This window comes from Crinia signifera, chromosome 19 (genome assembly GCF_055691185.1).
Source record: "Crinia signifera chromosome 19, ASM5569118v1, whole genome shotgun sequence".
Taxonomy (NCBI): domain Eukaryota; kingdom Metazoa; phylum Chordata; class Amphibia; order Anura; family Myobatrachidae; genus Crinia; species Crinia signifera.
In genome coordinates, this window is record NC_139226.1 from 60,160,208 (window position 1) to 60,173,530 (window position 13,323).

The 13,323-nt window shown below is 42.7% G+C and overlaps 1 protein-coding gene across 2 annotated transcripts in view; it reads left to right on the plus strand.

Moving 5' to 3' along the window:
• SYT5 (synaptotagmin 5) overlaps window positions 1-13,323 on the plus strand; it is a 241,548-nt gene that overhangs the window by 198,384 nt on the left and 29,841 nt on the right. For both annotated transcript variants that reach the window (XM_083162650.1, XM_083162651.1), the window contains 2 exons: window positions 11,104-11,223; window positions 12,712-12,879. In XM_083162650.1, coding sequence (XP_083018776.1) covers window positions 11,104-11,223; window positions 12,712-12,879 — 288 coding nt within the window. The remainder of the gene's footprint in view (window positions 1-11,103; window positions 11,224-12,711; window positions 12,880-13,323) is intronic.

Below are 13,323 nucleotides of genomic sequence, written 5' to 3' on the forward strand. Positions count from 1 at the left end.
ATTTCCCATTATGGTATGCAAGTATTTCAAATAAGGAAAGTGCAAAATACAAAATACTGTACTTCTGGTCCCAAGCATTTCAGTTATCTGAGATTCAACCTTATGCACAAAAAAGTAGTCTTTTGTGGTCCAAAAGACTATTGGGTACCATAGCATGACAAGTAGGGGGCCTTTTGTTGAGTAGCCTACACTAAATATGGTATCGTAAAAATATTACAGAAAGAGACCATCTCAAATAAACCATATGCAACCTAGCATATTTACAGTACAAATGTCCAAATACTCAGCCATACGCATCTCAGCATACTGTCAGATGAGTACACTTAAGCCCAACCAGCTTCTGAAGTTAGCATCCACTATACAGACACCAGCATCCCGACTGCTGCCAGAAGACCAGCACCAGAATACTGACATCAATTAGGATACTGCCATTGGAATAACAACTGTCAGGATGCCGAACACAAGTATGCTGTGGCAGGTTAGGACCAAGCCAGAAAAGGCAAGGATTAAGTTTAGGCACTAGTGGGAGACTTAGGGTTAGTTTGTGTAGGGGTTAAGGTTAGGCTGTGGGGAAGAGGGTTAGGCACTTAGAGTAGAAGAGAGGCTTATGGTTAGGCTGTGGGGCGGAAGGGTTAGGGGTATGGGGGGGGGTTATTATTATTATTATTATTTATTATCCTTTATTTATTTAGTGCCACAAGGGTTCTGTAGCGCCCAATTACAGAGTACACATAATCAAAACAGGAAAACAGTGATTTACAATTCAAGATAATACAGGACAAATACAGGGTGATTATGATTGATGATGATGATTATAGGAACATCAGCCGATTACTGCAACATAAGTATCCAGGTGGCAGCAAACAGCATGCTTTGGTGCAGTCGAAGACTACTGAAGTTAAAATGGGTAAGCACATGAGGTAAGAGGTCCCTGCTCGTGAGAGCTGACATTCTGAAGATAGGGGGATAGAGTTAGGCACTAGTGGGGAGGGTTAGAGTTAAGCTATGGGGGAGAAGGTTTGGTTGCTGGGGGTGGAAATAGGGTTGGAGCAGGCAGAGGGAGGGTAAGTATACTTAAATGACCGGTATCGAGATACCCTCCCTCGGGATGTTGGCATTGGTATTCTGAAAACTGGCATTTTGACCGTCTGTCACTCGTATGTATCCCTTTGCAACTGATACGGCTACAGACAGGTGTATATGCAACTCTGTATGTGTCTGTAATAATCCAAACATTTCCATACCATACTTGAATTAGGCCCTATTTCTCTTCAAAGTTTGATACATCTAACCCTTGATCTTTGTTATTCTACTCTCCGTGCGCAATTTCTGAGTTTACGTATACAGTATATTGCTAAGTAATCAGTCAAACACCTCATCCTTAACTCTACAGCAGTGATTTTCAACCTTTTTACCTTGCGGCACACTAAATACATTTTTAAAATTGCCAAGGCACACCATGAGATTCCCACAGGGCAAAACACATTGGCCCCCACAGGAAAAAAAACAAACCTTTTGGCCCCCATATAAAAAACAATCACACTAGTCCCCACAGGTAACAAAAATAAAATACATGAAAATAAGAGACCAGTAAATAACAGTTGAACTGGTGGTGGCTGTAAACTGGTTTGGGCATCTCTAGATCTGGGGGCACACTTGAGAACAGCTCAAGGCACACTAGTGTGCCACGGCACAGTGGTTGAAAATCACTGCTCTACAGTATGTGTATTATTTTAAAAACGGTCGAGATTTCATAGAAACAGTCTTCTCTCTTGGTATAAGAAAGCTGTCGGTAAATCTATCACCTATCCTGAGTTCACCTTTTAAAATGTCTAAAGTTTGCCGTTTCCTAATAAATCTACTTGGATTTATTCTATAAGAAATAAATACGTCTTTGAGAAAGTAGCTGTCAGCTGCCATGGCACAACAAAGCAGAGTAAATTTCTCTTTATCTAACTCCCGCTGTACTAAAATTAAACGCTTTTTGGCTGCAAATTGTGAACATTTCTTGCTCCGCTTTGTACAGTTCTTTGACACTTAATTTCACTTTCGGGTTTAGCAATTGCTTCTGTTTGAAAATGAAATTATCTTTTGTTCTTCTCAGTCTCATTTTTTTACCGTCTTTCTTTCATTTTTTTGTGAATTACTTAGAACAATGCTGTTCATACAGTACATAGTCATTAGTCTCTCCGACTGTCACATATGAACCCAGCTGTCTTCCCTTTGTCATCACCTCTACCTGTCATCTCTGAGTGTCTCATTTTCTTGTCTACCTTTATTTTTCTAAGGTAAAACTTTTTCTTAACCTTATCATTGCCTCAGAGAACAACATTCTTTCTGTAGTCAAGTCTGTTATTTACATATATTATTTTGTATGCCAGCTTCTAAGGTGTGAAAGACAGAGTTGTTCCATGAAATAGTTGAGAAGTAGATTATTAAAATTAACTAAATAGAGATACATTAAGAGAGGAATCAAATTCCAGGCAAAGGGTGCGAACCGCTGTTGTTACAAGATTGAACTGCTGCCAATGGGTCAGATCACGCACTCCTCACCACCCAGCCGAAACCCGATGCTCTATGGAGCGGCATCTCTCCTATTCAGGGCAGCCATCAGGGGCGGACTGAGCCCAGGCAAAAAAGGGGGCCCAGGACTGGAGTTTATATTGTATAATTTGTCATATACAAAGTTTACATTTCCCTTGAAGCTATGTAGAGGTTGAGTAGTGCGGCCAGTGCTGCAGACAAGAGAGGTCTCACCAGGCATTCCGGGTGTTCAAGAAATGGAAGGGGGGCTCTGCCTATTTTGTCAGGCCAGGGTCCAACAATTTTACCGGCATATAATTTCAATATACCATTATATACTGAGGCATATGTAATTCAGGCCTGTATGTCTAAATTCTAAGTAGATGTCTTACCCCTGATGAAGTCTCATTTGAGAAGAAACGAGTTGGGTTTTGCCATGTTTGTGATTACAAACAACTGTTAATTTAAAAAAAAAAAAAAAACCTCCAGTTACAAGGAGCCTCCATATGTATTTTTATACTGTACCTTTTAAGAAATGTTTTAATATACTTGAGTTTGGAAGTCTTGGCAGAAGTATCATTCAGTTAGAGATCTAAGATTGGGGCGATGACAACACTATTGTTTGTGTGTGATAGATATATATAAAAAATATATAAAAATATGGTACTTGTAGAGCCAGCACTCCATTTTATTTGTTCTATCTTGCCCAGGTGCCTCCAGATAAATGTATTGTGCAGGATCCGAAGTGACTGCAGAACTCAAAGGGACTTTTTAAAGAAATATATTTGCAAAGTACAAGTTTAAAAATACATCACATGGTTTGGTGTGCCCTGACGTTTCAATGCCATTTATGGCATTTTCTTCAAGGGCCCATGGTGTGCAGTAAATTTGTCAATTTACTACACACCATGGGCCCTTGAAGGTTTTCTGCTGTGGGAAAACCTTTTTTGATTTTCTCTCCCTCAGGGCCAATTCAAAAGCATGCGCGTTTTATGTAGGGTACACACCACGACGACCCGCTCAAGATGCACATTGTGAGCGGGTCGTCAGTGTTTCTTCAGACTCACGATGATGCGGGGGGGCACGACCCGCTCACGATGTGCACCATGAGAGGGTCCGATCCAATGGCGACCCACACCCGGCAGTATGGTCGTTATTCAGATCCTACCTGCAGCAGGTAGGATCTGAATAACGACCGACCAACCCGCGGGACCGCGCATCGGATCGGTATCGGTCCACACCAGGACAGAAAAGGGCCCAATCACCACACAATCTACATCCAATTGGTAGGAATTGGATCTAGATTGAGGGGATCGGGCCCTAGTCGTCCTGGTGTATACCAGGCATATGAGAGGTAAAAAAACTTTGCAGACCTCGCGCCCAATTTTGTATTACCATGTGTAATCCTTATGTCCACAGTGCGAAATAAAAATGTAAATAAAAATGGTTGCTGGGCTTTCAGCTCTGAAAACCCTGCGGTGTAAGCTAACAAAAAAAAGATTGTCATATGTCCAGTGGGCACTGTGGCTCCCAGTGGTCTTCCCAAAAGGTGACTAATTACAGACTTATTAAGCTAGTTGCTTCTGCTTAAATCAGGCATGTCCAACCTTTGGCCCTCCAGCTGTTGTGAAACTATCATGCCTTGCCACACTTGCTATTAGGGAATTCTAAAACTATAGCAAGGCATGCTGGGATGTGTAGTGTAGTTTTACAACAGCGGGAGGGCCACAGGTTGGACATGCCTGACTTAAATAATCATCAGGAAAGGTGCCGCTGGACTGCACAATATCTGGACTGCACAATGGAGGTTTTTCTGTATGATTTACAAGGCTAGAAGACCACCAGGTGCCGCAGGCCCACACAGCACTCTGCAATCCCCAACAGGCATGCGGATGGATGTTTTGCATAAACATTTATTCGCAGCCTTGCATGCGGGGACAAAATCATTTGACGCTCCGCGAATGATTTTGCAAGCGCTCGCAGACGTGCATCCATTCCATTTACATTATGATGGATGGAAGGAATGAAGGATGCAGGCAGTATTGCAGATATTTCTTCTAAATGTTTAATGACATTTGACCAGACTAGAGAAAAGCTCCAAGTACTACAGAAATTCCCTTTAGCGTTCTTTCAGGTACTCAGAATTGGCAGAATACAACTGATGTCATACTATGATCTAGTCCACCCACCAAGATGGCCATTTCCTGGCATTATAATATTCTGAGACAGCAAATAGACCATGAGCAGATGATTTTAGAGGTCAATCAATGGTCATCCTCTCTTCCCTCAATGACGTGAAGATTTGCTTAAAAACTTGCATAATTCATGTAAGTTATACCTCATAGGTTGTAATTATCAGGTATGACTTCTTCACATAACTGTTTACAATGTAAGGATCCTTAAGTGGACTTCTTCCATTGCTTCTGATCTTGTCTTTTACTACATCAATTTTGGCTTCAGTTACAAAATTCCCTTTGGACTACCTAGTCAATTATATTTCATATACAGCAGAGTGGGCAAACTTTGGGATGAACCTACTACACAAAGGACAGCTAAAGAATGTAGGAAGCTAATGATAGCAATTAGTACTTCTGCCCACAAGGTAATATTACAGAATTGGATCTCAAGTTCTCCGTCCTGTTTGCATTTGTTTCAAAACAAGTTATCCCATGTTTTAAACATGGACTGGATTGAAACATCTTTGAATAGGTAACACTTAACCCCACATTTTTTATATGCGCAGGAAAGCTATGTTTCCACACTTCCAAGGGAATTCCAATTGATGATACTTGGAGAGTCTTAGGAGATTTTCCCTGTGACAGGGATTTCATTTTAGCCATCTTACTGCCCCAGAGGAGATCCCAGGAGCCAAACCTTGTTGCCCTCTCGGTCTCCTCCATCAACCCCTCCTTCATTGGATATCTATGTCTATTGGGATGGTAATAATGTTATCTAAACAACAGCTTTTTGGAGGGTTTTTATGTATTAATTCCTCATTTATGATAAACTACATCCTTATTGGCCATTTTATTGTGCTGGTAACTGTATTTGATATGATATACCATTTAGATGTTTACCTATTGCCATGCATCACGTGTGTATTGAGTAATGTATCATCAATATTTGTGGTCCTTTACAGAATAAAATTTTATTCCGAAAAAAATAATGAATAATGAAAATTAGTTATGAAATGCAATAGTAAGCCTATCTGGTAAACTCTGCAAAATCCTTATAGTACAATAAGAAGAATCAGCAATGAAACCATTTGATTAAATTGTCAGAATTGATAGGTCTTCACTATATGACTGGTACATTACCTATCCAGTACTCAGAGGTAATTTTTACCCTTGGGTGGTCTGTGTCTAACCAAGGGCAGCTGACCTACAGCTTCCAGATTCTAGCGGGTCGGTCTGCTCCAGAAGTCTAGTTTCCTCGATATTACTAAAATCTACTCGCTCTGCTAATTAAAATGAATAGACTAAAAAAGTCAGAAGTAAATGAGCTACGGATCCATCTTATATGTGCTGTCTAAGTTATGTCTAATTTTTTTTAATTCTTTACTGTTCTGCTGCCCATGCACAATTTATTTATCACTGACTTATTTCTGTTTTGTTTTATTTATTGCTAAGTATTTTACTGTCTTTTTCCACTGCTCCATAACACTTTATATTATCTGCTGAAATTATAACTCCCTGGTTTCCTTCCCCCATTACTTTGCACATAAAATTAAGTCCAGAAAGAAAAAAAAACACCAGCCAATGAGGCTAGAAATCTATGTTAGGTGACTACAAAATTTTAGAACGTTTACCAAATTTTGTCAGAATTTACACTGAAAAAAAAAATGGAGGTAGACTCAAGCTTGTTAAATAGTTTTGCCAATCTTCAAACATGTTCAACAAGGATCAGGCTGGTTTGCACATGGGCCCTTATTCTAGTTGATTCGGATGGATGCGTATTTCGGACAGGAATCGAGTGTTCTTGGCTCCGCCTACCGTACGGATTGCTCACACCGTCCAAATGCGGTAAGATGCCGAGCGTACGGACCGCGAGTGGATGTTTCAGGTGAAAACCTTCTCCATCTGTGGGAACCTCCCCCATCCTCCGATGGTCGCCGACCATCGAATGATGGGCGGAGCGGTCAGGCAACACCGAGTGCTCCAGACCACTTTGACATTTTTCCCTATGAAAGCAGGGATATGGGCGGGCAGCTGTCCGCCCCCCACACGTGCGTCACGAATGCATTACCATGAAACACCCATGAAACGCGGGGCGTACGCATATGGTAATGAGCCCAAACAGCCCTTCACGCACCTCTCCACCCCCTGCTTGGATGGTTCCATACGATCGTTTTCTGCATGGACCTCACTCCGCGTTCGGACATTCAACGCATTTGCACATGCGCAGATACGCTTCTGCACATGCGCAAATACCAAACATCGGCCGTCCGACCGCACACGGAGCCGTCCGACTCAATCAGAATAAGGGCCATTGTGTGTAGTCACGACTGTCCAAATCTGCTAAGCATGTTCAGGTTTCATTGATAAAGTTTAACTGTTTATAAATGCGCAGGGTGAACCACATTGTACAGCAAAAGGCAAAATGCAGACATCAAACACTGTGGTGATTCGCGGCTTCAATTAAAAATAATCTTTATATGTTGTATTATTTAAAATATTATAGAAATATGAGTTAAAAATGCTGCATAGTGTAAATAGCATATCTGTAATAAAAATTGCAAATATGGAGCAACAAGTGGGAAATCTGAATAACAGTCTCCAATTTTGAACTGCAAAACTGAATCCGCCCCTAAATAGTCAGCAAGTCCTTAACCCTTTGAGTGCCGACCTCTCTGTGAGAGATGTGCACAATATACGCCAAAAATCCCTGCAACGCTCACATTTGTTATATAAATTCAAATAAAAAAATGTATGAAAATAGATTATATTTCCTATATAAAGGTAAACATTACAGGACAATTTTACACCTATTTTGACAAATTCGCTTGGGTTAATTAATACATTTTTATTCTATTGGCATTAAGGGAGTCATTCTTGTTGACTTGCAATTTAGGGAGTTTGGGCCCCGTCCCGATGTTTTGGGTACTGTGTATACTCCACTATTATGCGCATATGCAGCCCTCCTTTGCAAATGGCACTGGCGACTTGCATAGTCATCGAGCTATTCGCAAGCATTGGGGCAGGGGCAGATGGGGGGCAGACATGCGCTTTGGTGGGTGGAAACAGTGGTGCGAGTAGAAAAAACGACTTAGTGGTACTGTGCTGCGCGCCTCCGGCGCGCAGCGAAAAATGGGCGTGGTCAGGGGAGTGGCCATGGGCGTGGTCATATGACACAAGGGGGGGTGGTTACATGCCACCGCCCCCCCCCCCCCACAGAGTCTGTACGCCCGCTGACATACTATATAACACCACAATGCCCATGACATACTATATAACACTCCGCGATGCCCATGACATACTATATAACACTCTGCTATGTCCATGACATACTGTATAACACACCATAATGTCCATTACATACTATATAACACCGCAATGCCCATGACATACTATATAACACCGCAATGCCCATGACATACTATATAACACTGCAATGCCCATGTCATACTATATAACACCGCAATACCCATGACATACTATATAACACCGCAATGCCCATGACATACTATATAACACTGCAATGCCCATGTCATACTATATAACACCGCAATACCCATGACATACTATATAACACTGTAATGCCCATTACATACTATATAACACACTATAATGCCCGTTACATACTATATAACACACTATAATGCCCATTACATACTATATAACACTGTAATGCCCATTACATACTATATAACACCGTAATGCCCATTACATACTATATAACACTCCGCGATGTCCATGTCATACTATATAACACACTGTAATGCCCATCACATACTATATAACACACCGTAATGCCCATTACATACTATATAACACAGCGTAATACCCATTACATACTATATAACACACCATAATGCACATTACATACTATATAACACACTGTAATACCCATGTCATACTATATAACACTACGCAATGCCCATGTCATACTATATAACACAGTGTAATGCCCATCACATGCTATATAACACTACGCAATGCCCATGTCATACTATATAACACTACGCAATGCCCAACACATACTGTATAACACACCATACACATTTGACACATAAGTGCCACTTACCTACATGCTCAATGCCAGGGGCTTCATGCCGATGCCAAGGTGGACTGAATTTGCTCGTTGCCCAGGGGGATAGATCTGTGCCACTTTTCTCGTTGCCCAGGGGGATAGATCTGTGCCACTTTGCTCGTTGCCCAGGGGGATATATCTGTGCCACTTTGCTCGTTGCCAAGGGGGATATATCTGTGCCACTTTGCTCGTTGCCCAGGGGGATAGATCTGTGCCACTTTGCTCGTTGCCCAGGTGATAGATCTGTGCCACTTTGCTCGTTGCCCAGGGGATAGATCTGTGCCACTTTGCTCGTTGCCCAGGGGGATAGATCTGTGCCACTTTGCTCGTTGCCCAGGGGGATAGATCTGTGCCACTTTGCTCGTTGCCCAGGGGGATAGATCTGTGCCACTTTGCTCGTTGCCCAGGGGGATATATCTGTGCCACTTTGCTCGTTGCCCAGGGGGATAGAACCCCCCCCCCCCCGGCAGGCAGGCACATACACAGCCCCCTGTGCCTGCCCGCCCGCACGCTCTCGTCTCCCCCGCTGTGTACGCGGGGGAGACGTGCTGCTGCTGCTGCTGCTCCTGATAGTTACAGCTCCTGCTGCTGGACCGCGCGCTAACCAATAGCCGCGCGCGGTCCAGCAGCAGGAGCTGTAACGAAATCATGAGAGCAGCAGCAGCAGCAGCACGTCTCCCCCGCGTACACAGCGGGGGAGACGAGAGCAGGGAAGACCCGGCGGGGGGGAGCGGCGCTAGCGCGCATATGTAAGTGGCCACGCCCCCCGCCACTTACATATGCGCACATGCGCAGTAAATATTTCGGCCTATTTGTTATGGCGGTACGGGGTACCGGCACCATTTGTTTTAATGGTACGCCGTACCACCCCGTACCGCCATAGTTGCACCCCTGGGTGGAAATAATATGCTCTGTAGGCTGAGAATATACGCAGCTGGTAGGGAATTGGGCCTTAGTTCTCGCAAAGTGTTTGTGTACACTTTGGACCAATTGACGTATCCGATTTTCATTTAGAGATTACTATAGCAAAGCAGTCTGCAGTATCTTCCTCTCTTCCAATATATATACATACAGCCTTTCAGCCTTTTTATCTTTATACATTTTCCTGTTCAGAGTTGTTGTTTTTTCCTCACTTGAAATGTCTTCTATTGTTTCAAACAAGTTAAAATGGTACTTGTGTATTTTGGCGGCGCCCATCGCATCGCATACCATAACACATGCGATGGTATGCGATGCGACGCGATATCGTACGATAGTGCACGATGGCATACAATTTTGAAATTGTATGCCATTGTACATGGCATACGATGCCATAGGATGCGATGCGATGCGATTAAACATTGTATAAGCACCCTAATGGGTGCTTATACTATGTTAAGCACCCAAATGGGTGCTTACAATGTTAAATGCACCCCCACGCCACCCCCCACTATAAACGTGAACCCGAAGCGTGGCGAGCGCAGCGAGCCCGCGAGGGGCGGCGGTACGCGTCCTACGACCTTTTCATACCCCCACTATCCACGTCGGCGTGGAGTTGAGAATAGAATAGTGTGGCGAGCGCAGCGAGCCACCGAGCCCGAAGCGTGGCGAGCGCAGCGAGCCCCGCGAGGGGACGCGGATACCTTCACAGGTAAACGCGTCCCCTCGCGGGCTTCACAGGTGTCCGCGTCGCCACGGACACCTGTGAAGCCCGCGAGGGGACGCGTATAACTGTGAAGGTATCCGCGTCCCCTCGCGGGGCTCGCTGCGCTCGCCACGCTTCGGGCTCGGTGGCTCGCTGCGCTCGCCACACTATTCTATTCTCAACTCCACGCCGACGTGGATAGTGGGGGTATGAAAAGGTCGTAGGACGCGTACCGCCGCCCCTCGCGGGCTCGCTGCGCTCGCCACGCTTCGGGTTCACGTTTATAGTGGGGGGTGGCGTGGGGGTGCATTTAACATTGTTAGCACCCATTTGGGTGCTCAAAAGCACCCTTTAGGGTGCTTATACGATTTTTGCTCGTATAGGGGGTCAAAATCGCGTCGCATCGCATCGCATGCCATCGGGTGCATGGCATACGATGCGATGCGATCTGTTCGTCGTACGACGGACATCGGGGGCGCCGCCAAAATACACAAGTACCGTTAAAACTATTTAATCAACAGTGACATTAAAATAATAATGCTTTATACCAAACTGCTCTGATTGTGTTATAAATGACTGTTGTTCCTAACATACTGTATGCCAGGTATTTTGTTAGCATTTTATGCCCATGCTATTGTCTAGGCTATATTAACGTCCCTGCTCCATTGGTTTTATATGTGACAATAATATAACGTGTTTCTGTGCAGGTGCAGCCAGATGTGGAAGACCTGGATCCCTCTCTTCTAGAGGATGAAAAAGAAGATAAACCTCAGGAGAAATTGGGGAAGCTGCAGTATTCCCTGGACTATGACTTCCAAACAGGACAGGTACAGAGAAGCTACATTTCAGTATGTTTGGCCTCCTACACAGAGGTACCGAGATCTTAGTACTAAGGGCCTGATTCTGGTTCACTTGCAAAAGCAAATTCTCTCTCTAATGGACATATCCATGTGCAATGCAGGGTTGGCAGATATAACACGTGCAGACATAGTTACATTTGGGTAAGGTTTGTACTTCAAACTCATATATATATTGCAGTGTAAATATACAGCAGCCAGTATTTACTCTGCACAGAAACAACAAAACACCCAAATCTTCCAAATATATAATTTCCATACTTTGTTTATTTTCAAATATGACGTTATATACAAACTATACTACCTCAACTAAGTCTAAAAGTGCCCATACACGTCCCGATACTGCCGATGCAATGTGCGCTATGAGATGCGCGCTCCCGCGGCGTCTCATCGCACAGTACAAAAAGTATGTGCTGCACATACTTTTTGTACTGTCTTTTTATCGCATCGCATGCGATGCTAATTTAGCACAAAACGCACTGCAGTATCGGGACATGTATGGGCCCCTTAACAGATAGTAAATTCCCATTAGACAGACTAATACAGAATTAAGATTAATAAGATTACTCATACTCCGCATCATTAATTCATGACTTAACTAGGAAAAAATAGAACTTACAAAAATCAACACAGGTACGGCCAAATAGCAAGATACTTTTGAGAATACAACTTTACAGATTATTATCCGATGGAACAACACACTAAATAAACAACTAGTGTCTTCAGCATATGCCGAAATGCAGAACAAACTAGTCCATAGAGCGTACTATACTCCAAAACTGAGATACTTAATAGGGACATCAGATAATTAAAGATGTTTCAAATGTCTTATTGAGGATGCAGGGTATTATACACTGCATATGGCACTGTTCTGTAATACAAACATTTTGGAGGCAGGTCCAGCTATATATCAATGTTGAGATGGGGGTCCCATTTACTATATCTATGTCCTGGGCATTTTGGAATCACTATACCATTCAGAATAAAACTGTAACAAGAGATGCAAAGCTATTATTGGTTCACATAGCGGCTGCAGCCAAGGCGGCCATTTTGTCCCAATGGATCCATGGTGACCCAATATCTCTAGACTTCAATTCCTTTATCCGATGGACTGGGTAGAATGTATTTTAGACATGGAAACTAGATCTAGTAAGTTCTTCGCAATATGGTTACCATATATGAAAACGCTACAGACAACAACTAAAGATCAAATACGTAAAACTGTTGGAAAAACCACATGGTATAATAATGAACTTCTTATCAGAGGAACTACACCATTTTAAGAAAAAATCTATTATATAAAAGAACCACAGTTTTTCAAACAAAATGGGGATGATAAAAATAGATATAATAAGATATAATGCAATGTATGAATCACGACCCAAGCTCCCCTTTCAAGTTTATTGAAACACAAACGTCTGATTTTGATTCTCCTATTTTCTATTTATTCCAATGCAGCTGGTTGTGGGAATTATACAAGCTGCAGATTTACCAGCACTAGACATCGGAGGGACTTCCGATCCCTATGTCAAAGTATTTCTTTTACCGGATAAAAAGAAGAAGTATGAAACAAAAGTTCATCGCAAGACTCTTAACCCAACCTTCAATGAGTCTTTCACTTTTAAGGTAAGGACTATATTGTTTGCTGTGTTTTTTTTAACAAGATAAATCATGTATTCAAATATACACATTTCTGGCTGAGGTTCATCTGACTTGCCATGCTTCGGGCAAGGTGGTTCCCTTGCCACAGGTTATTATTCCCACTAGATGTCCACATGGATAGCAGTAGTTCAGGGGACTCATGTTTTGAAATTTAACCGACATTTCTATACTGTATATACTTTTGTATAGGCTAAGGGAGAAATTTACTAAGATGAGAGTTCTATTTCACATGGGATGTTGCTAGGTGCAACCAATCAGCATCTTCTTCTTATTTATTTAGCACCCTCTAGAAGATAATATACAGGATCTGATTGGTTGCCCAATCAGTTATAGACCACACATTTATAGACCACAAAAAGGTCTGATATTAAATAAAGATTTAAAGAACTGAAATAATAATAACCTGTA